Here is a 25,492-nt window from a genome sequence, read left to right as displayed (position 1 = left end):
TCTTCTTTTACCCATTTATATCGTTACAGAAACAGAAGTACGATGCAGACTCACACATCTCAATGCCAGACATGCAGCCTGATCCCACGCTGCCTTCTGGGGATTTGGAGCACGGTGTCATCAATATGTGGATAACACTCAGCTCCCTCTCAGTTCATCTGAATCATGAGAGGCAGTTCAGGTGCTGAACGAGGGTCTGGAGGCAGCAATGGGCAGGATGAAGGCCAATGAACTAAGCTAAATCCTGACAAGACCGGGTCCAGTGGGTCAATGGGGCTTAGGATTCAGGAACTGGGACGTTGGGCCTGTTCTAGACAGGGTAACACTTCCGCTGAGAGAGCAAGTACCTTGCTTAGGAATAATCCTTAATTCTATGCTGTTTCTAGAGGCTCAGGTGGCCTTACTATTAACTGAAACTGAATATGTATGTTGCATTTCATGGTAGCAAAGAATGCACGACCTGAAATGTGGAATATAAATCTCTTCTTAAAACAGGAATCAGATTCCTATATTCTTATAATCGCTTTTAAGGACAGAGAAATAAAATGCTCTTTGTGAATTTCTTCCTCCAGCTTTTGCTGGATTCACTGAGTTGATTCCTTCTCCTCCACAAAATACTTGGTTGTGGGTACAAACAACAATGGCAACTAAAGGATAGGTAAAGGTAAAGGGACCCCTGACCATTAGGTCCAGTCATGGCCGACTTTGGGGTTGCAGCGCTCATCTCGCTTTATTGGCCGAGGGAGATGGCGTACAGCTTCCAGGTCATGTGGCCAGCATGACTAAGCCGTTTCTGGCGAACCAGAGCAGCACACGGAAACGCCGTTTACCTTCCCGCTGGAGCGGTACCTATTTATCTACTTTATCTACTTGCACTACTTGAAGTGCTTTCGAACTGCTAGGTTGGCAGGAGCTGGGACCGAGCAACGGGAGCTCACCCCGTAGCGGGGATTTGAACCGCCGACCTTCTGATCGGCAAGTCCTAGGCTCTGTGGTTTAACCTACAGCGCCACCCGCATCCCTAAACTAAAGGATAGCCTACTGTAAAAAATGAGCCCTTCAGATAATGCATCTGCTGGGTCCCCCTGTAGTCACAGTGCGTTTTGTATAGCAAAAGCAATGACTGTAACCTGCAAGAAAAAGGAAGGAGAGGAGGAGGACATTCTGGACAGCAGTGATTCTAACAGTTTGACGTAGGTGAAGCCGGAAAATTAGGACTGAAAATAATCACTGCAATCTATGTGTTGCAGTGGGAAAGGAAGTACTAGTAAACTTGAGCAATGCATCAGCCGCCCAAGACCACAATATTGCGCAAAGAGGTGGTTCAGTAGTTTCCGGAAGGAAAATAAAATAACTTGCGTTCTCGCTTCACTCACCCTGACGAAGCTTGCTGGAAACCAGGCTTCCTTCTCCTCATTTCTGCCCCACCACCAATCCTTGTTGGAAGCCTCAAGGACTTGGATGACGTCCCCGGCTTTGAAGGCCAATTCCTGGTCGTCCATGGTCACGTGATCCCAGAGTGCCTCTGCATAGACCATGCTCCCATCGCTTATCAGCTGAAACAGAAATGTTTTGTGAAGGGCAAGGTTTCTGTAGGGATGGCCAAAGACAAATGCTTTAAATAACTATGTGTAGATGCAAGAAGCACCTGCAGCAACAGAGATATCAAGCCACTTTTCTGAAGCTTCTAGGTATTATCCATGGAGATGGTCAAAATGGTGAAAGATAAACAGTTTGTAATTTGGAAGTTCTCCAAAAAGAAGAGGAGCTGATTATGGGCCCACAGATCTGATTCTTTGTCCAAGAAACTCAAAACAGTGGACCTTCGGGGGGAAATTGTGCACCAAAGTCATCGCCTCATTTACCTCATTAATGGCTAGCTGCTCCCCTCCGGGCTGCAAGTACCTAGGGCTGGCTTGGCAGAGGTCCTCATAGCTGTAATCCTCCTCGCTACCATTATCATCCACTAAGGCAGAAGATTCAGTACCTCCATCAGTAGCACCTGGCAGGGACAGTGAAATATTGATAAATTATGTACAGTCAAAGCCCATCTCTGTGACTTTTTAAATTAAAAACATTCATACTAATAAAAAGACATGGAACCTGATTTACAACTTCTCACATCCACTTGAATAAACCATAAAGTATCTGTCTGAAGGGAAATGTTAGAGCAGAGAAAAATCTGAACATACGGTAAGAGAAAATCCACGTATTATACAGAGCCAATGAGGCTTGCAGTTGAAAGTCTGGAGTGCTCCTTGTTTAGTGTTCCAGCAAGCCATGCCTTCTGTCATGATACTCCATTCCATTCCACTGCCCTGTCCGTTTTCCAGTCCTCTCTCCAAACAGCTGGTCAAAATCCCATGGCTACTGGGCATACTTAGTCCTCATTGTGCTGTTTCTAAAGCCCCCTTCCCCCTGACTTAGGGTCATGTTCTCCCCCACCAACCTAAATATTTTTGTACTTCTGCAAACCTTGGGAAGCCTGCTAATATCTCTCTCTTTGTGTGTGGATGGTGCTATTTTACCTACCTACACTTGGATAATGTGTTCTACGTTACTATGTAGGACAAGCTGGTGGAATTGCCCCTACCTAAAGTGTGGAACAGTCCAGAATTTTACCTGCTCTGTCTATCACATCATTTTTGTACCACTCAGAAATGGCAACTGGGCTGGATCCCTTTATATCATGCAGACTGACAAATTTAAAAACCCACAATTTTTTCCCTCCTAAACAGAAGTGGGTCTCTGGTTAATTTGTGTATTTAAAGCTTTTGTGGATGACTTTTCTACCCAACACAGCATGGAACATTTAGAATGGGTGAAAACCATTATAGCCTATGTTTTATCAAACGCAATGTCTGACATCAAATGCAATTGACCTGTAGATAGGACTCTGAAAACAAAGTTGTTATATTTACCTTTGTTATCCATGAAAACCATTCAAGAAAAACAATGAAATATATTTGTATTCCACCTAAAAGCCAACTACAGCTAAAACAATCCATTATCAAAAGCAGCCATGGCATTATATGAAGAAGCCAGCACTAATGGAACCTCAAAACTAACACCCTTCCAGGGTAATTAGTGACAAACACCTGCCCATGCAGGAAGTCGGGAAGATAATATGCTTCGAACCAGACCATTGCCATAGTGCTGTGGTAGAGAAGGTAGAACTTGTTTATTTTCATTTATTATTATATTTATATCCCACCTCCTCCAAGGAGCTTAAGGTGGTGATAACTTGGTTCTCCCCGTCCCTATTTTTTCCTCACAACAACATTGTGATGTAGGTTAGGCTGAGAGACTTATAACTGCCCAAGGTCAACGCTGAGCTCCGTGGCTAAATGGGGAATTAAACCCTGTCCTCCCAGGTCCTAGTTCAACACTCTAACCACTACACCACACTTGCTTTTGCAGGACCAACAGAGCTGTACAGAAGTGTAAGCACTGTAAAGGCTTCCAGCTGGGAAAGGGTGGTGGTTAACCAAACTGTAGAAATACATAGACGTACCAAGCAGAGACATGGATATGGGTGACTGCAAGTAGCTTAGAGAACTCTTACTCTTTTCCTCAAGGGATGGAGGAATGTGACATTTTAAATCACATTATCATACTACAGTGGAATCTTGGGTTGCAGACGTAATCCGTGATGGAGGCACGTCCACAACCTGCAGCATTCGTAACCTGCAGCACCATGTCTGCGCACGCGTGTGATGCGATTTGGTGCTTCTGCGCATGCACAAAGTGTGATATAGTGTTTCTGAGCATGCGTAAGCGGCGAAACCCGGAGGTAACCCTTTCTGGTACTTCTGGGTTTCCCGCGGTCTGCAACCTGAAAATACGTAACCCAAAGTGTTTGTAACCCGAGGTACCACTGTATATAGGATTTTGGTAATCCCAATAAGAAGAGTTCTTGCCTTCTACTAGCATGCAATTGTGCAAATCCTAGCAGACAACTGTGTAATGACTGAGTACAATCTGACTTGCTAGATCATGTACCACAAGAAGCACAGGTAGCTGGACTTCAAGGAAAGCTAAGGCCAGGAGCAGAGGGCCTGAGAGCCAGGCCTGTATTACCTGCCTTGCTATAACTATATGGTTACTGGCTCTCAGACTCAATAGTCTAAGAACAGCCTTTACCAAGCAGTGTCCTCCATATGCTTGGACTACAACTTCCACTGTCCCTGACCACTGGCTGTTCTGGGGCTAATGGGAGTTGTAGTTCACAACATCTGGAAGCTGGCAAAGTCTGGTGTAGAGGCAAAACCACACCAAACCAAAGAAGAGCTTAGTATTGACTATGTTAGAGTGGCAGTTATATGGGTATGCCAAAAAGTTGGCCACTAGGTTCTCATGATGACACAGCATTAGAAAAAAGGGTGTTCTATGCACCCATATTATCCACGTCCTGGTTTTAGAACTTGACAAATTCGAACTTTTTCGAGGCTTTGCCGGTTTTTTTTTAAAGGGAGACCTAATTTTTCAGATTAAACAGTGAGCTGATTTACCTTCTAGACCTCATTGCTTATGAAGGCAAGTCTGTCTATTCTGATCAACACTATTTCTTAATTTCAAACTTTATTTAAAATGCACTATCTAAATCTCCAACTATATCATAACAGTATTGCTAAATTTCCCTTTTAGGAAATATTCACAAAATACAGTATTGCAAACATAAATGAAGGTTGGACAACTTATACAAGAATGCACATTTTTACAATGCAATTTTTACAATGTTTTTGCAAAACCACTCTCATAAATATCTGTAAAGAACACACAGCCTAAGGCTGCATTTGGAAAGCTTCATCCCCCACTCTTAATTTTTTAAAGCCACAGTAAACTGTGAATACTTATATGCAGATATTTTAAAAGGAAGCACCTATTAAAAACAACCAACGGGGAGTTGAGTCTTCCTTTGCAATATGTAAGCTTGGATTCTGTATAGCTAGTTTTTCATCTCTTGTTCTTTGTAGCCATTTCTCTATTGTTTACTGCCTGGAGTAAGAAATGCAGACATGAATGAGCAATTCTTATCTCTCTAATGGAATGTCAAAAATCCAAAAGTCGATGTAGTACTTAATCTTATTCTTCCTGTGCTGGTCCAACTGCTAGTCTTGCTAGTATAAGCATTATTTTAAAACCAAGTCAATCCCCATGATTATAACAGTTTAAAACATAAAATGCCATAGAAAATAAATGGAGCTTATCTCCTACTCAAACATACCTATCTGAAGGCTTTCCAGGCTCCAAAACCGGGCCATTTCCCCTCTGGCTACCATCCTGCCATCCAAAATAAAAAAACCATACACAATGCACAGCTTGGTTTTTAATATGTAAGGCTTAGTCCTTTAAAAAAAAAAAATCACGGAGGACCAGGGAGAGGCTGCAATCGACTGGAAATGCAGAAACAGCTTATTCATCGCTTTGAGCTTCTGTTTCTGCAGTTCAGGACAGAGAGCTACTTGGAAACTGACAGCTCACTCCCTGTTCAGTGTAGCTGTGAGTTTGTTGGCATCATGGGGTACCCTTAGGGAGGAAGTTATAAAAAAGAAACACCTGCCCCAGCGGACACACAGCTCTCATGCACATACTGCATGCACAGCCAGCTCAGGACTTAAGTGCCTATAGTGCAGATTTATTCTTGTTATTCTCAATTAGGCTTCTGCTGTGCATTCAAATCTATCGCTCCTGCTGTTTCGTTTGGTTTTTTAACTCCAAGGTTCCTTTGCAAATTGCTGGAGTCTTCTCTCTCCCCCACCCCCACTACATGCAAAAATAAATAAAATAAAATGCATCACTTGGTGCAAATCGTGCAGCCAGAACATTATGTCAGAATGTAAATGGCAAATGCTAAATTCGCAGGTACTCCCTGTAGGTGGTTATATGGCACTGTGCTTGCTTTGTGTGCATGCCCTCTCTCAAGACTGGCCTTCAAGAACCAGGCCCCCTTTCCTCTTGCTTCCTTGGGATGCCTGACAAGCTGAGTGCTGTGGGTCAAGGGTGCCAGCCGGCCTGAATACTATCAGCTGACCCCACAGGCCAAACTCTCTCCAGTTTTTAAAGGCCTTTCCTCTGAGCTTTGTTCTCAACCATTTTCTGCTTACTCTCCTGCTCCCTTTTCTGATCCACTGTTTCAATATTCGAGGTTGCTTCCTTATATTGCGGCCCAGGTACAGCAGCTAGAAATGTACCAGGGAGAAGGCACCTCCCGAGTAGGTCTCCTGGTTAGTCTCCAGGTAGGTCTAGTCAGAGCCAGTCCCAGGAGCTAGAGCTATAATCCAACATGAGCTAAGACCGGATGCTGCAAGCATAGCGACCCCACAAAAGAGAGATACACCAATAGGGAGGCAGCTTTTGTACCAGCAAAGGTCTCTTCCACCCACCCAGATTATAGACAGATTCTCTGATAATAGTGTAGTCAGGTCATTTTATTTATCTTTATTTAACAAGATGTATATACCACTTTAAAAAAAAAAAAAACAACCTATGCTGTTTAGATCATAGAATCATAGAGTTGGAAGAGACCACAAGGGCCATCGAGTCCAACCCCCTGCCAAGCAGGAAACACCATCAGAGCACTCCTGACATATGGTTGTCAAGCCTCTGCTTAAAGACCTCCAAAGAAGGAGACTCCACCACACTCCTTGGCAGCAAATTCCACTGTCGAACAGCTCTTACTGCCAGGAGTTCTTCCTAATGTTTAGGTGGAATCTTCTTTCTTGTAGTTTGGATCCATCGCTCCGTGTCCGCTTCTCTGGAGCAGCAGAAAACAACCTTTCTCCCTCCTCCATGTGACATCCTTTTATATATTTGAACATGGCTATCATATCACCCCTTAACCTCCTCTTCTCCAGGCTAAACATGCCCAGCTCCCTTAGCCGTTCCTCATAAGGCATCGTTTCCAGGCCTTTGACCATTTTGGTTGCCCTCCTCTGGACACGTTCCAGTTTGTCAGTGTCCTTCTTGAACTGTGGTGCCCAGAACTGGACACAGTACTCCAGGTGAGGTCTGACCAGAGCAGAATACAGTGGCACTATTACTTCCCTTGATCTAGATGCTATACTCCTATTGATGCAGCCCAGAATTGCATTGGCTTTTTTAGCTGCCGCGTCACACTGTTGGCTCATGTCAAGTTTGTGGTCAACCAAGACTCCTAGATCCTTTTCACATGTACTGCTCTCAAGCCAGGGTATAAAATATAGTATATAGTATAAAATATTCATTAAAGATAGTGATAAACATATATTTAAAAAACATATATTTTAAAAAGCAGTCATTCATACACACACACACACACACACACACAAAATCAACAGTTAAATATACTTAATGACATGTCTGAATAGGCTAGCTTAAACTTTTAGTAGTTGTCCAAAACAGTACAATGAAGGTGCCTAATAAGCCACACTACAATAGACAGCTCGATGGAAATGTCAGAAAAAGAACAATTAAACAGCACAGAATGGGAGCATATAAAGTAGCAGCTAATACAGCAGCATATAATATAGTTGGAGCTAAGAAAAATTCAAGAGCTGAATAACAGCATCAAGGGAGTTTAAAATGTTGGGCGGAAAGTGTTTGCACCAAAATCATTTAAGTAAGCACCAGGCAAGCACCCTTAGGGAGAGACTCCGAAGGCAAGGCACTACAAGGAGTAGGCCTCTTTCCACCTTGGCTTCCTTCAGATAATGTTCATCATTCATCTTATTAAAAAACCTTCCCCCTTAAATCAGTTACATAACTGCTGTTGGGAGAGGGGTGGGGTCAAGAGAGTTGTATGGCTCCAAGAAGCAACCGCAAGAACTGAACTGCTAAATGAGCCTTGCTGGTTCTTCTGAAAGGAGGAGCTGAGGTTTTCTCAGTTCCAGCTTGAGGGGTGCCAAAAGCCTATGAAACCAATTTAAGCACAGACTACAGCAGGGCAGGTGGGAAACGTGCATATGCTGCGGACAAGTAGTGCTATAACAAAACCACCGCAACCACTTCGAAAATGTTACATCTGCATACACCAGCATGCACAGGAACTATTTCTGCATCCTGTTGACTTACATCTTAGCTACAGCATGGCAAGAGATGGGGTGGCAGGGAAAGAGATAGGACTCTATACCAGTCCCAGAGCTGAAATGTCAGCTTTCACACAGCTGAGTCAAGCAGACCTCAGCGCATCAGAATGTGGCACATTTCTGTAAAGAGCTGTTCCTCAGCATGGGGAACAGCTACACCAGTGCAACATGCAGGGTCTTGACTTGTATCTTTCCAGTGCTTGTACTGTGCCCGTCCGGCATAGGTAAAGGTAAAGGTACCCCTGCCCGTTTGGGCCAGTCTTGCCAGACTCTAGGGTTGTGCGCTCATCTCACTCTTTAGGCCGGGAGCCAGCGCTGTCCGCAGACACTTCCGGGTCACGGAAGCACACGGAACGCCGTTTACCTTCCCGCTGGTAAGCGGTCCCTATTTATCTACTTGCACCCGGAGGTGCTTTCGAACTGCTAGGTTGGCAGGCGCTGGGAACAAACGACGGGAGCACACCCCGCCGTGGGGATTCGAACCGCCGACCATGCGATCGGCAAGTCCTAGGTGCTGAGGTTTTACCCACAGCGCCACCCGCGTCCCTTCATAAAAACCTCAGAATGAAGAAGAGCCATAGTTCGTTCTGTTTTCCAAGAAATCAATGTAATTACAGGCAACCATGATGTACCCTCCCCCCAACTTGCCCTTTTGAGCATGTTTGAGGATGCTGACATAAACTTTTAGAAGACATCTGAAGGCAGCCCTGTTTAGGGAAGTTTTAAATTTTTCATCTCTTGCTTTTATTATTAATAATAATATTCTGTTGGGAGCCGCCCAGAGTGGCTTATTATTATTATTATTATTATTATTATTATTATTATTATTATCATTATCATCATCATCATCATCATCATCACCTGTTTCTGGAGGGACCTTGCTGGTGCAGATATCATATATTGGTACAATAAGATTTTAAGAAACAGCCTTTTTAGAGAAATTAATGTATATGTTATGGGTTTCTTGAGGTCAGAGTAAAAAGAACAAGTTCATCTCAGTGTGGCTTAACTTTATTATGCATGTAAACAAGACAGAACATGGTCAAACCCAACCTTCTGCATATAAATGGATTTCGTTAATACAATAAGACTTGTATATAGTCTTGCTGATTCCTTCCTTAACGCAATAAGGGAACTTAGTTAAAGCTGACGGTTTTATAATAGTGCACTGGTACACATATAAATTCTCTGTTTATGTAACGGTCAGTTGTATGATTTATAGATGATGGTGCATTTGTTGCTACTTTCTCCAACTATTATTGTACTATTTTCTTAGTTTGTTTTTGTTATAGGCACAGATATGAATAAGTTATGTCTGAGCACATAATCTCTGTAATGTGTTTAAAAGAATTTGATGTTTGTGACTATATATTAAAATCCAATAAAAAGCATTTAAAAAGAAGAAGAGTCCTAGATCAGTAGTAGAGCATCTGCTTTGCATGCAGAAGGTCTTAGGTCCAATCTCCAGGAGGCTGGGAGAGACTCCTGTTTGAAATTCTGGAGAGCTGCTGCCAGTCAGTGCAGACAATACTGAGCTAGATGGACCAATGGTCTGACTCAGTATAAGGCAGCTTCCTATATTCCTAATATGTGTGGCTTGCCCTTTTTATCTTTCTGCATTTGGGATTGCCTATTAAAAAATAAATACCTTATATACTCGAGTATAAGCCGACCCGAATATAAGCCGAGGCACATAATTTTAGGACAAGAAATTGGGAAAACCTATTGACTCGGGTATAAGTCGGTTCACCACACCACAAACCTGGGGGTGGCAGCTGCGGAGGGGAAAGAACAAGCAGCCCCAAAGGGCTGCTTTCGGGCTGCTCGCTCCTCCTCCGCCACCTCCGACAGGGGCAAAGGTGGTGGAGGAGGAAGGAGCAGCCACTCATCTCTCCACCACCGCCTCTGCCGCTCGCAGGAGCAGGCATAGGAGCCCGCAGCGCCTCTCCCAGCTGCGGCTCCTGTGCCTGCCCTTGCGAGATGCGGGTAGCGGCAGAGGGACGAGTGGCGAGAAAGGGCTCCTTTCTTGCCACTCGTCCCACCGCAGCCGCCCACCTCACTCATGTATAAGCCGAGGCAGGCTTTTTCAGCATAAAAAATATGCTGAAAAAGTCGACTTATATTCGAGTATATACGGTAATATCTGGTATTGAAAGAGCGTTCCACTCATTCATCCATAAAGCGCATTCAATACCAGCCTGACGCATTTCTATGACTGGCAAAACTCTGGTCTTGTTTCTTTTTCAGAGACAATGCAGCTCATTTATGTCGGTCATTTAGCTGAGACATTTCCAGCCCCCACATCCTTACACTATTGACCAGCTCAAAAGACCCTGACCCTGGAGGCCCCTGCTGCACACAAGCAGCACCAAACAGCCACAGATGTCACGTGGCTTCCTGAAAGCCGCTGGCTGTAATGGAAAACAAGAAGCCAGGCATTAAATGAAAGTCTCTACCCTTCTTGCTGATAAGAATCTGCATTTCTCTTGTCATTCAAAAGTGGCTGCCCAGTCATGAGGATACCACCATCTGTCCTTCTGTATCAGCAGACATGAGCACATAGAAAGAGCCCTGCTGGACCAGACTGAGAATTCACCCAGTATCCTGATCCCAACAGCGGCCAGTCAAATGCCTCTAGGAAGCAGGGAACAGAGGAAACAGCCCTCTTCAAGTTGCTTGCATCCCCAGAATCTGGTATTCAGAAGGATACTGCTACTTAAATATGTTTCACTAACTATCATGGCTGTTGAGAAGCTTCTCCTCCATGAGTTTGTCTAAATGCCCTTTAAAGCAGCCATCCCCAACCCTGTGCCCTCCTGATACTATCAGACTCCGAATATTCATTGGTCCCATCCAGGCAAGGATGATGGGTAATGTGGTCCAAAAGCAAGTGGAATACAATACAGTGGTACCTCGGTTTCTGAGCATCTCGGAAGCTGAACATTCCGGTTCTCAAATGCCAAAAACCCAGAAGTAAATGCTTCTGTTTTTTGAACCTGCGTCAGAAGTCGAACAGCTACCACTGCGTCCGTCCCCCCCAATTTTCTCCACTGACTTTGCAGGCCTCCCTTTGTGCCTCAGTTGTTGAATGTTTCGGAAGTCAAACAGTCTTCCAGAACATATTACATTCGACAACTGAGGTACCACTGTACTAGGTTAGAAAAGTCATCCTTATCCCAAGAAAGGGCTGGCTTGCTTGATAAACACAGCTGGAGAACAAAAAGCATATGCCTGCTTCATTCACAGACTGATACATCAAGGGACCATCCCATTCACACATCTGAAAACCAAGCTATAATTCTGCACACAGCTGGGCCTCTTAAATCTCACTGCATTGGTGGGATTTAAGCCATGCACAAGACTCCAGATCAAGTTGCCAAACAAAAGCATGACTTTATTCAAGTCCTTAAGGAACAAGACCTGACATCCAAGACATAACACACCTCATCCTCACTGTTGGGCAATGGTGGGTTTTAAATCTGTCTGTGAAAACAACAATGGTCTTTTTCTGTGGGAAGTGGCTAACCCCAATATAAGCCTCACAGTGATGATATTAGGGCTTTGCATGGGGGGGAAATGAGGAATTTCAGTGTAACAACTGCTGTAATGGTTTTCTCATTTTTAACCTTCATAACAACTCTGTGGGAGAAGTTAAACTTGCTTTATTGTGATATTTGCTTTACTGCGGTGGTCTGGAACTGAACCTGAAGTATCTCTGAGGTATGTCTGTAATTTTTTAACCAAAATACACCGAAACCAACACCATAAACCAGGGATCAGAAAACTTTTTCAACAGGTCCACTGTCCCTCAGACCTTGGGGGGGGGGGTGGACTATATTTTGAAGGGAAAAAATGAACAAATTCCTATGCCCCCCACAAATAACCCAGAGATGCATTTTAAATAAAAGCACACATTCTACTCATGTAAAAACACCAGGCAGGCCCCACAAACAACCCAGAGATGCATTTTAAATAAAAGGACACATTCTACTCATGTAAAAACACGCTGATTCCCGGACTGTCTGTGGGCTGGATTTAGAAGGTGATTGGGCCGGATCTGGCCCTCGGGCCTTAGTTTGCCTACCCATGCCATAAACTATGAAAAAGAATAAAAGAATAACCATACAGGATACAGATGACCCAAATTTTAAGAACCATAAATCAGGTGATATAAAGCAAACATAAATCCAAATGGAAGGCTAATCTGCCAGAGTAGATGGGGCTGGGCAGGCCTTCTTTGGGAGAGAGTTCAGCGATCTGGGTGCCACCACTGATTAGAGCAACCATTGAATAACTTGTAAGTTTATTTTCCATTGGCCTCCTGTGAAACTCACCATTGGATGCTCTCATTTGCCGCTTACATCCAACTCTATCCAGACCGATGGGTGTACTTTGAGAAAAGGTAAAGGGGCGGAATCTGGCTGAGACAGCTTTATAAGGAGGAACCTGATGTGCTGGTACCGGAGGGCGTGCAACTGGCTAAAAAAAAAGGAAAACAAAGAAAGCTTGTTACCAAAGAAATCTACCTGGAAGTCCAACCAAGCTGTGCAGAAAACACTGTTTAGAAATGAAGTAGTTTACATAGGCAAAAGAAACGTGTTCTCAACACTCTACTGCAGTAAATCAACATTAGGGTTCCATGTAATTGTAAATGTCCATCATTCCATCTATTTCTGATGTTTGGAGGTGAGTGTTGTTGCTTACGCAAAGCAGTGGCTGGGGCAGTCAGATGGGTGGGGTAAAAATAAAATTAATATCATCATCATAATCTGTATCAGCAGGCTTTGGGGAAACCACGAGGTTTGCAGAAGCAATGCCTTCTCTCCCCCCAGCAAAAAACAACAACCCATTTTAGGGGAAATAAACCCTAAGGGGGTGTGCTGAGCATACTCAGGAGGCATAGAATACTAACTAGTTGTTGGGAAGAACAATAAACCAGGTGTGTGTGCGAATGAATGCAATGGCGTATTACAGAGGACAGAATGGCTGCTGACTCAGTTAACTAGCACTCAGAGCTAAGGCATTACAACTGAAAAAGCTCTTTCCCTGGTGACCACCTGCAGGTGATGGTGAAACTTGAACAAGCTGCCTATAGAGGTTTAGCAAAGATGAAAGAAAAAAGGTCTCTGGGTTTTTATTATGGGCCCCTCTATCTTTCTCCCTATATTAAAAAGCACTGATTAGGTTTATAGATGCACTTTTAAGTAACACATTCCATGCAACTGATTCTCTAAGTGTTTACTGTAAGCACTTTGATTATTTTCTTATATTATATAATATGATATAATAAAATAAATACTGTTATTTGCCTTTCCCCTTTACTTGATTGCACTTTCTAAAGTGTTTGCTCCCAGTCACACTTTACATTAAAAACCTTCACACTAAACTCTATTTGCTACTCTCTTCTTCACATTTTCACAGCTTTTCAAGCACATATTCCTTCTCAGAAGGCTATACTAGTTATCAAAACTTAAATGCTGCCTCTCTGGAAACCTTAATTGACCTTCTAGCACGAAACAAGGATTCTTATAGAACAGAGCTTTCCCTGCACCGAATTCCCAAGCAAATAAAATAAAGGTCAACAAGGGCTTTGCTTTGGGTTTTCTGACACTCTGCTGGAGCTTGTGTGTTTCCTCCTGATTTCTCTTAAATAAAAATATCAACTTAACAAAAATCTCCCTCAAGCAATTCTTTGATTGCTATGTTTTATTATTGTTGTTTAAATCCATCATATCTAGTGATTCATATAAATCTCTTTCAATTCTCTTATCTAACCCAACAGTTCAATTAAAAAAAACAAACTAATACCAGTTTTCAGCAGGTCTTACTTTCAAGAAAAAGCTAATTTATTGCTTGTTGTGAATTTGTTTATACTTAGGATATTACCAAGTGTTTCACTTAAACTCTTCTTTAAGTAATTAGTACATTTGTGCTGAACAAAATCCAAGCCTTGAGAATTGATTCCTCTTCTTAGCATCAGTAATAATAAGAATATACCTACCTTCAGAGTGGTCCCGTACCTTTGAATTTGTCTCCAGAATTTCAGCAAAGTAGAATTTTACAAGTTTTAAAAGTGCCAGTATAACTGGCAGACTTGCTGAATGCTATCCAATGAGAACAAAATATGGGTGATACCTATATAAGAGGGTTTATCCACACTTACCTTTTGCCCCACTCTTCCAGGCATGAGGGTCCATGCTTTAATGCTCTGATTTATTTTACCTTGACCTGCAAAAACCTGCTCTTTAAAGCTGATTCGTAGCAAATGTCAATTCAGGTTTACCATGGATTGGTGTTTACTCCGATTGAGCTTTAAAGAGTGGGCTTTTTTACAGGAAAAGAACTGGGGAGGGGGGGGGAGTGCTCAGATATAGAGCTTTAAATCACAGACCATGTCTGGAAAGAGCAGAGAAAGTTAAGTGTGGATAAGGCCAGAGTCAGACTCAGAATAGACTATGCTGTCAGGAACAGTACCTCTGGATAGCATCCTATGTGGAGGAGAAATCACAAGTGTGAAGAATTTTCTCCTTAAATACACTGCAGAAAATCTGAATTAGGGAGGAAAGCAAATATCTCGCCTTGCTGGAAAGCTTATTAAACAAAAAAACAAAAAACAGTGAAACAACATTCCCGTCACATCCATGGTAAGAAGACTCCATTTCTGGTAATCTTTTCATGACAATCTGGTGATGAGAGTTATTGTAAAGTATGAAGCCAAAGACCCATCATAAGAGAATTGATAAATGCCAAAGTGAAGATTTCTGGATGCCATGCAAAGGCCCTTCCAAAGCAAAACTTTTTTTCATGAAGGACGAACAAGACAATTTTTTATTTTTAGAATATTTGAAGGCTAAGGGCACATCTGAAGCTCTACGCATATATAAAATGTCTGTTAGAAACCCATTCATTTTCACAAAAGAAACAATACAGCTCTCTATCGTAGTTTAAATTAGTGAGAAGGCTGTATCTTTGTATGAATGTTTCCTTTTCCCACTGTTAAAGAGCTTCCCAGCAGGAGGCGTTATGCTAAAAGGAAATGGAAATGTCTGTATGTCTGAACACTTGAAAAATAAAAATAGGGTACATTCTTTTTAAAGTTTCCAGAATGTTAGAAAATGAAATTTCAGTTAATTCTGTTCAAACTTCATTCATTGACAAATTATATTTTATATAACTTGAACCAAAGTCAGTACAGCAAAACAGGCTCTTTGTTAAACCCAACTATTTACAGACCATCTTTTAAGAGAAGTATTAAGTTTCTAGCTTTAAAAGATGGATCAAAATACACATTTAGACTGTGGTAGTCATGGACTGGGGACGCAGGTGGCGCTGTGGGTTAAAGCCTCAGCGCCTAGGACTTGCCGATCGAAAGGTCGGCGGTTCGAATCCCTGCGGCGGGGTGCGCTCCCGCTGCTCGGTCCCAGCGCCTGCCAACCTAGCAGTTCGAAAGCACCTCCGGGTGCAAGTAGATAAATAGGGACCGCTTACTAGCGGGAAGGTAAACGGCGTTTCCGTGTGCGGCTCTGGCTCGCCAGAGCAGCGATGTCACGCTGGCCACGTGACCCGGAAGTGTCTCCGGACAGCGCTGGCCCCTGGCCTCTTGAGTGAGATGGGCGCACAACCCCAGAGTCTGGCAAGACTGGCCCGTACGGGCAGGGGTACCTTTACCTTTACCTTTACCTTTAGTCATGGACTACCTATTCATTTTCCATAAAGAAAGGGCAAATTTAGATGTTGCTTTTTTCCAAGACAGAGGCAGATATGGGACTTGTGCTTCTGTGCAACCTCTAAAAATGTTACAGTATTCAAATTTAGCTAGGTCAATGTCACTTTGATTAGCGTGCAACATTCTTTGCTGGTATGCAGAGATATAGTTGCAGCCATATCTGGGGAGAAATAACCTAAGAGCTAATTCATGTCTCAGGCCCAGTTCACACAACCATCTCAGCCTGTTCATGAAAAAGCTAGCCCACACTGAATTCCTGTCCACTTCTGATTGTGCCATGGGATGAACGAAGCTTTTGGCATATTTCTGCAAGCTATCCTAGGTGTTGGTTAGTGATAAAGAGTTTGAAAAGCTGAATCAGGACAGAGCTAAGCCCACAGTGGTATATGAACACAACTGGACCAGAAGTCAACAATGAGTCAAATTTCACATATGTTACTGGTCCTTTCTGCAACATGTCACCTAGTACTAATTCCAGAGACAGGTAGTCATGTTAAATTGCTGTAGGAAAAAGAACGAAGTTATTTAAGGTATTTGGCATCTTGAAGATAAATCCATTTATTGTGGCATATGTTTCTGTAGAGTCCACTTCATCAGATACATGCATCTTCAGCTGATTGGTCAGGACTCACTACTGGGTCCTGGCATGATCCAAAGTGGGCTCTACAAATATACCATAACAAAATGAAGAAATGGGTCCCTGGGTACATGCATGGTGGATCTGGGTCTGTAAATGTGGATTTGGGTCTGTAAATGTTGACGTCTGCTACATCAGATTCTTAGGATTGTTTTTTAGATTTTACTGATGTGTTGTCTGTCACTTTGGTTTTTCTTCTGAATGAATAGCAGGAAAATAAATGAATTGGTAGGTTGTTAGTACTCAGGGGTGATATATGCCTGCATGGTTATAGGATCCTTTTATGTATCGTTCTGTTCACAAAAGTTTATACCACAATAAATGTATTAAGTCTTTAAGGTGCCACAAGCCTTGTAGTCACTAGTACTAGATACAAGGCACTATCTCTAACACTCCGGTTTATAAGAGAGTCCCTTAATAACTCTATTGCACATTTCCCTAAGGTTGTTGGGCAAATGCCAGAATTGGTGCCCATAAATATTTCTAAGCTAATAAACACTTTCATAGGCCTAAGAAACACAATTAATACACGTTAATACTGGAATTTATATGCAACAACAACCTGTATTGTTGATTACATAGGTCATACTTAGATATACACAGAGATATAAATATTTCTAAGCCTCAAGTATCAGCATCCAGAAAGGAGGAAAGTTAGTGTACACCACAAAGGAACAATCATCCATTGAGAAGTATTAATTAGCCTGATGTCATGCTTTTTAGAAGAATGATGGTGATTTGGCAGAAGGAAGGAAAAGGAGGTGTCCACTAATTCTAACTTGAAGGTTACAGGCAAGGAAGGAGGAGGAGGAGGGTCTTTTGATTGTGCATTTTGTGTCTTACTTGTGTAAGGAGGTCTGTTATTTCTTCTGTTTGGTTCTCATAGAAATTGGCCCCACCAATGACAGAGATGGGTCTTCTTTTGTGCGCTCTTTGACTGGCTACCATACAGGTTCCCGGCGCAGCAGAAGGCGATCCGGGCTCAGTGTCAGCATCCACACAATCCATTTTCTGAGACTCCATAGCAACGGAATCTTCTGGTATTGAGAAACTCCTAATTGCCAACTGGCCGTAATCTGAGAGGGGCCGAGGGCGCGATCTTTTTCCAGAGCCCCATCTTCTGGGTGTGACCTTTTGAGTGTCTGTCCTGTCTTCATCCTGGTATGGGGCCTTCTTCCAGTGATCATCAGTAACAACCTTTTTTAAACGTGAACAGGTCAAATAAACCAAAAGCACTTAAAAGACGTAATAAGCTATATCCTTCACATGGTACAACATAGCCTTCCCCAATCTGTTCCCCTCCAGACATTTGGAGCTATTTATTTGTTCAAGTGATTAGCTGCCCTTCATCCCAGGATGCCATCCAGTGGCTAGAGCAATACATATCATGGAACCACATAAACAATAATTGGAAAGTTAAAATCCTACACAAAGAATTGTTCATCATCTAGAAACATAGGAATTTGCTGTATACCAACTCAGACCATTGGTCCGCCTAGCTCAGTAGTCCCCCAGTTTGCACAAAGGACTAAGCCAAACCTTGGTTTAGTGGAAATAAACAAATATGGGGCTCCCAGACAGGTCACAGTTGCTCTGCTCCTCCTCTGCTGCTTTGCTGCTGTGAGCTAAGCCATGGTTTGGCTTTGTGTTATGCCCCAACTCATCGTTTATCCCACTCTAGACAAAACATGAGCTGTTGCCAAGGGAGCATCACCTGTTGGACAGTGCCTTCAGAGAGTTCGGTCTCCTGGGAAAGGATAGCTGCCTGCATCTCCCTAACCAACGCAGTTGCCACAGATGCTCTCGTTGCTTGCACTAGGCAACAAGGTGGAAGTTAACTCGCGACTATGATGCTGTGAGCAGAAAGCAAAGGGCTGCTACATTGCCCTCTAGTCCAGAACTGCAGCAAAACTGCCCGCAATGAAACTTAAGCACAAGGTTAAATCTTAAACGGTCTGAAGGTGATTTCCTTCAGAGAAAGAGCGATCAGATACAGCTCCCATTGTTTGTTTCCACAATGAAAGTGGGTCAAACATACACATAAAATTCCAATGTAAATGAAGGCGGAGACATTACTGTCCAGATCGTGACAAAAGAAAGAAGTGCATACATACAAGGGAATCTACCAGTAAACTGGTAGAAGTAAAAGTGTTGATGCATCCCAGTGTCTGAAGTTACTATTATTTTGCAATTACTATTTAACACTGACATTTGTCGCTTTGAAGGGTGCCATTACAGAAAATGAGAAGTAGACTCCCACTCATTTCACAGTTTTGTAGATAATTTACTTCTCCTTCCCAGAGCATTAATACCTTGATCATCCACAAATTATTCTGTGACGGCTACTATACTAAGGAGCCTTTCTCTTTTTTCTTTTTGTACTAACCACACCAGATCCACTGGACTGCAAACCTCGGTATTAGTTGCAAAGTAAATATTTTTCATGTTATCCTAAAAGTATAACAATTAAAAACAAAACTGTAATATTTAGTATCATAGGAAGCTGATCCTCTCGCAAGACAGCAGTGCTTGCAGCATTCTATATGGTAGAAGCGGGATGGAAACCAGGAGAAGAGAGCTCTCACCTTCACTACATTGGGCAATGGAATAAAAACCCAGGTACAAGACATCGGGCAACATCCTGACCCTAAAGGCTGGCCCAGCCCCAAAGTGAACTATCCATTTCTCTAAGGTGTAACATCTTACAACCTCTGTGATCAACAACATTGTCCCTACTTTGTAGCCCTGATATTGGCATGCCAGTAAGACTTGTTAAATTCTGGCTTAATTCACTTTGTCTTATTTTTGACTTGCAACATGCTGGGATTGGAAAAATGGGTAAACTAGCAGATATAAACCACAGCTTCCATTCTGTGTTGAAATGAGCTTTAAATTAAGATTCTACATGGACCGTAATTGGAAAAGAATTAATTTTGGTCAGTCACCTGAGCTTCCTGCACCTCCCCATAGCATCTTATTATGCCATATATTCCATCAACAGTATTTTCATGACTAAATCAGTCAACCCAACCTGAGGCTCTCCAGATTTTTTGAACTACGATTTCCATCATCCCTGCCAACTGGCCATGCTGGCTGAAGGTGACAGGCATAGTCCAAAAACATCTGGGGTGCACCAGGTTGGGAAAGAGTGGCATAAATATTTAGAAGATCAGAAACAAAGTGAAACACTCTGTACTAAACAATACAGTAAACAGTGACAGTGAGTAGCTTCACATACAGCAACTAAAGGTGTGCTTTTAAAAATCACAACTACCAAGGCTGCAATCATAAGCACACTTGCAAAAGAGTAAGCCCTACTGAATACAGTGGGACTTACCTCTTAGTAAACATGTGCTATATACTGCCTAAGCCTGTGCATGTTTACACAGAAGCAAGCCCCACTATGTTCAATAGGGTTTACTCTCAGGTAACTGTGCACAAAACTGCAGGCAAGCATGTTTACTCAGAAGTAAGTCCTTCATTCCGGAGTGTTAAATCATTCAAGATAGTGAAAAGCTGACTGGAGACATTCTTGTACCATCTTTATTTCATTTCATAAAGAAGTCACTCAGACTCAATATTTTTGTCGTATAAATCCATATTGCTGTCTAAAATCAAAGTAACCCTACTGAATTTAAACAGAGTTGTGCATTGCTTCACACCACTTAAGGCCTTGCCCTTACAATTATATACCCAGGCAGGAAAATCATATACGAAACAATCAACTTACTTTGTCATTGGACACAGACATAAGAGCCCCGCACACACATTGGGACATCAAAGAGTTGACTAAAGTCATTCTTTTGTCCTTCCCATTTAATTTCACAAATGAGCTGGAAAGACAAGCACAACTCACAGCGTAGCTTAGCCAGGCAAAGTGTTCATTTCCATGACCTTGTACCTTAAAACCAGAGAAAGGACACGTCACATGTCCTCTTTTTGTGTGCTATTTATTATTGCCCTGTCTTAAGCAATAAAACCTGGTGAACAATCAGAAGAGATTATGACCTGCCCACTCTGCCCAAACCACAGAAGCAGAGAACAGCCTGTTCTGAGTTGGCTGCACAGAAGTCCAACTTTCTTTGATTTCTGTATTTTACTTAGAAACATTTGTATATTGCTTAGTGCCGGGACATGGAATCCTGTGCCTTCCAGACACTGTCGGACTACAACTCCCATTGGCCATGCTGGCTGGCGCTGATAGAAACTGTAGCCCAAATCTGGACAGGACAAGGGTTCCATATCCCTGCACTAAACTTAGTGGCTACAAGACTGAGTTAAGAAATAAGGGAACCCCCTGTCTGAACATGCACATATATTTTTTTTCAAAAGGAGAAAGTGTACATTGGCTAGGACTCCGTTTGTGCTAAGGCTCCCCTGACAAAAGGCCTATAAGATACATTCAGCACCAAGGTCCTACAATATAGGAGAGGAATTGTCTGAGAGCACATGCAAAGTGCATTTCAGTCACTACTGAAAGTTTATCCACCTTTCCTCCCGAATTTACAGCTAAAGAAGCAGGCTTACAGGGATTACAGCATGACTCTCACACAGACCTGAATTCTACCATCTCTCTTTATAAGAGATTAAAGACCCACTCAACCTTCTTTGCCAGCCAAAATGTAGAATCAGAGAACGTGCCCATTGTGCAGAAAAATCCACTTTAGGTTTCTCCACATCCCCTTTCAAAGGGACCCTCACAAAAGCGCTTCCTCCGGCAGGCAGTTTCTTCATTCAATTCCCCCTCCCATCCATTTTCTCCATGTCATTCATAATTTTATAAATTGCTATCATGTCACCCTCTCATTTGCCTTTTCCCTAGAATAAAAAGCTCCAAATGGTGCAACCTTTCCTCATTGGGGAGTTGCTCCATCCCCTCGATCATTTGGGTTATCATATTCTGAACCTTTTCCCGACTCTACAATAACTTTATGAAGTGAGCCAACCAGAAACACACACAGCATTCCAAATGCAGTCGCACCATAGTTGTTGGCATTTTGATTATTGTTAGTTTTATTTTCAATTCCTTTCCCAACAATCCCTAGCATGGGATTTGCCTCTCACAGCTGCCCCACCCTGGGTTGACAGCTAAAGGGAGTTGGGAGCCCAACACATCTGGAGGTCACAGGTTCTCCATCCCTTGGAGAAGCCTCTCTCAACCTTGGGTCCTCATGTGTTGTTGGACTACAACTCCCATCACCCCTGACCATGGGGTAGCCTCTGCTAGCTAGGAATGATGGCTTGTAGTGCGACAACAACTTGTGGACCCAAGGTTGAGAAAGGCTATCAGTGGCTACTAGTATACTCCACCTTAGGCAGAGTATTGCCAACCTGAGATGCTTTTACGTGGAGATACCAGGGATTTAAAAATGGACCTTTTGAATGATCTGAGAGAGTTCTATCTGTGGCAATGCCATTGCCAAATGCTGCAGGCATTCAGCAGTAAACATGTGTTGAGTCAACCAGTCCCAAGTGCTGAACAAGGGAGTTACAGGCATACATGTATGATCCAAAGATCCTGCAAAGAGTTCAAAGTTTTAAAGTCCTGAAGAACTGAAAGGTAATAGATGTGAGGTGACAGGATACAGTCTGCCCACAGCTGGCTTTCTAACCTCTCAGAAGTCACTTCAGTCTATCACCAAAAATTGTGCAAGAAAACTTAAAATACCACTTACTTTCCTTTTAATTCCTACCTGCAAGAGAGAGAAAGGAATACTCAGTGTACATGCAGAGTTCTAATGTGTACCATTCATGTGTGTACAAAAGCAAATTGGAAAATGAAACACGTTCCTCAATGCTAGATTGCCTAACCTTTCGAATATACTTCCTCCATTGTGCAAGAAGAATCGGCAACTTACACAGGGCTTCATTTTAAAAGAAAATACCTGCTGAAAGGGTCTAAAAGTAGAGAAAAAGAACAGCAAGAGGTAGGATATTTGGAAAGGTTTTTTTATATATATAAAGAAATTAAGATTGAATGTATATGCAATTATGCATAACCTGAAAATAACTTTATAGAACCACAGCCTATGATCAAAGCAAACTGGCTCCCACCCACCTTCCCAGTGCCAAGCTCAGGATATTTTCACACCTGAAGTGAAAGAACAAAATTATCCATTCATCTCCCCAATCATTGTCCACCTGCTGTAGAGCTAATATACATATAGAAAGAGATGGGAATCAGGTAGCAAAAAAAAAAAAGCACTCTCCCTGTTGAGTCTACAGCCTGCTCCACCTGCTAGAGACTTTATATAACTGCCCAAATTCTGCTTGCCTAAGTAACTAGGAAGAACAAATCAATGAACACTTGCTTAATTCCAGATACGCACCACCTGCTATGATGAAACAGAATACCATTGCTAATTCTGTGCCTGTAGCTGGTAAAGAAAAGAACAATGTTTTGCAGGTATAGCCTGCCCTGACATACATCACATCAAAGATATTATTTCTATGGTAAGCCTTACAGACACATCATCCTTATCTTCAGCAGTACAACCCCACCAGGACCCTTAAATCTTAACTCATCTTATTAGGGAAAATTGTCCTATTGACATCTTGTAGCCATTACCTTGACAAGTTTTTGTGGCCAAATCCACTCGGCTCCAACTTCTGCCTCCAAACTATAAATGCTAAGTTCTTGCTGCTGGTATTAAGCTGAATTAAAAGTGTTTCATGGTTATACACCAGGACGTAACTGGCATCTTTTCCATCTGACTGCAGCTAGGTGGTCATCAGAGTCCTTTAGGTGATTTTCTTTTTAAAGCCAGGATCACATCCACCAGCGTTTTTCACGGCACAGCAATGTGTCAACATATTCTGCATTCTTAGACAAGGCTAAGTCCCAGGCTAGGTCCAAATTACCTGCACGTGGCCTCTTTAGGCTCTTGCAAAACAGGACTTTTATGCTTTGGAATACCAGTTGCAACTGGGGAAGAGTGGGGTTGTGCTCAGCTTCCCACAGGCATCTTGTTGGCCACTGTGGGAACAGAGTGCTGGACTAGATGGGCCTTTGGTCTTTTCCAGCTTCAGGGCTCTGCTCTTCTTATGACTTCCCATATCATCATCTCCCTTTATTGCCTACTTCTCTGGGTTCTCCTGCTCAAGTCAGCTTGTCACTGACCACTTCCCTTTTCAGCTTGCGCCCATTCCAGTTCCCACGCCCATTTCGTTGGCGTTTCTTGGTTGATGGCTATGCCAAGGAATGCAAAGTTCTTAACACCCAAGCTGGCTAAGGCAGTTTGCGAGAAAAGAACAATGCTATCATTAATGGCCCGAAGAAGGTTTCCCACCCTCCTTTGCTTTGGATACTTCTCTAATCTCCTGAGACTGGAACTCCGTTATTACATTAATGCCTTTAATGTTTCATTTCAGTTTGATGAGAACAAAGAATGGATAGAATGATTCATAACCTAAATTGCAGCACTGGCCTTGCCTCCCAATCTCAAGTTGTTGCTATGAGAACAGTTGCTCATTATGCCTTTAAAAAATGCTTTTTGGGTAGCAGGCAAATTATTTGATGATAGCTGTTGAAATCTTTCCCCCTTTACTAAAATATTCAAAGCTGTTTCCCCACCCCTACCCCCAGCCAACATAATCTAAGGTTGCAATCTTGAGAACAGGTACTGCGGGATATGATTCCCCTTTTTGAAATCAGGGAATTTATTTCTATACGGATATGGTTTTTATTTTTTAGACTGTTGGTTACAGTAGTATTACGGTAAGTGCTCACATAGGTATGCCAACTACGTATTGTTCAAAATGTATGATTGGTCTAAAAAAGATACAATTGTCCACATCATGTAACAGAATAGTAACGGGAATAGTATAGCAGGTATAGAAATACGTCATGTTTCATAAGTTCATAAGCATGACAACTGGGGCAGGGGGCAGAGATTTTCTATCTCCTGGTAACATAGGGGCAACTTTCTGGAAAACATAACTGTTGGGTCTTCTAGTGGTTCAGAAACCGAAATAATAAACCCAAATAAGCCAATACACTACAGTAGTACCTCAGGTTACATATGCTTCAGGTTACATACACTTCAGGTTACAGGCGCCGCTAATCCAGAAATAATACCTTGGGTTAAGAACTTTGCTTCAGGATGAGAACAGAAATCGTGCTCCGGCGGCGCGGCAGCAGCAGGAGGCCCCATTAGCTAAAGTGGTGCTTCAGGCTAAGAACAGTTTCAGGTTAAGTACGGACCTCCGGAACAAATTAAGTACTTAACCCGAGGTACCACTGTATTTCAAATTCTCAAAATGAAATAGAAAGATTCAAGACCTATCCTATTATTTATTTTATTTTAACTATGTATACTGCACCTTTTAGGACAAAGTCCTAGCCAGTTACACATTCATTTACAAAGCACATTTTAGAAAGGTAAATGTTTCCTGTGTCAATTTTTACTTCTCTTTTTGTAGACGTAAACGCCCAATTGTGGGATGATAAACAAACAGAAGCATGGTGGCCATGAATAAGGTTATGTTCTTGCTACCATATCACAATAGTACCTGGATTTTTTTTGCTGCTGATGTTGTGAGCTGCAATCCTGCAACCCATGAAAGGGGAACAGAATGAAGTTGGATTGTCACTCTCTGAACTGAAAACCATGAATTCTGCCCCCTAAATACCAAACCCCAGAGTGAAGCTGTATGGCGGGGGGTGGGGGTTCAGGACAAACAAAATGAAGTATTTCTTCACACGGCACACTATCAAATGATGGAATTTGCTTCCAGACAATGTAGCAATAGCCACTAACTTGGACAGCTTTCAGATGGAAGCAGACACATTTGTGGAGGATAAGGCTCTCAATGACTCTTCCATCTAGATTTCGCCAGTGGGGAAGCAGCAAAAGGAGGGAAGGAACTAAAATTCTTTCTCCAATCTTTGACTGTAATTCTGAGAACTACATAAATCCGACCCATCCAGTAGGATTTTAGATAGTTAAAAAAATAAAACCTGAGCAGCTACTCCAGATGCTTCATATCAAGTTATGGGGAGTTTCAAAATTCTGCACTGGAGTCTCAAATTACAAAAGCAAAGCATGATGTTTTGCATATGTA

At 42.4% G+C, this 25,492-nt stretch overlaps 1 protein-coding gene across 9 annotated transcripts in view; it reads right to left on the bottom strand.

The window, feature by feature from the left end:
• Window positions 1-25,492, bottom strand: part of SPATA13 (spermatogenesis associated 13) — a 106,463-nt gene that overhangs the window by 11,704 nt on the left and 69,267 nt on the right. For 5 of the 9 annotated variants that reach the window (XR_014563559.1, XM_083736111.1, XM_083736112.1 and 2 more), the window contains 4 exons: window positions 17,273-17,626; window positions 12,401-12,545; window positions 1,866-2,002; window positions 1,377-1,556 (listed from right to left, as the gene is read on the bottom strand). Coding sequence is in view for 8 of the 9 variants with exons in the window: in XM_083736111.1 (XP_083592237.1) it covers window positions 1,377-1,556; window positions 1,866-2,002; window positions 12,401-12,545; window positions 17,273-17,626 (816 nt within the window). In the remaining variant the exon portion in view is untranslated. The remainder of the gene's footprint in view (window positions 1-1,376; window positions 1,557-1,865; window positions 2,003-12,400; window positions 12,546-17,272; window positions 17,627-25,492) is intronic. The other 4 variants (XM_083736114.1, XM_083736115.1, XM_083736118.1 and 1 more) reach the window with 1 other exon arrangement.

The sequence above is a fragment of the Podarcis gaigeae genome (assembly GCF_964106915.1).
Source record: "Podarcis gaigeae genome assembly, chromosome: 4".
NCBI lineage: Eukaryota > Metazoa > Chordata > Lepidosauria > Squamata > Lacertidae > Podarcis > Podarcis gaigeae.
This window is presented reverse-complemented; position numbering and strand designations above follow the sequence as displayed.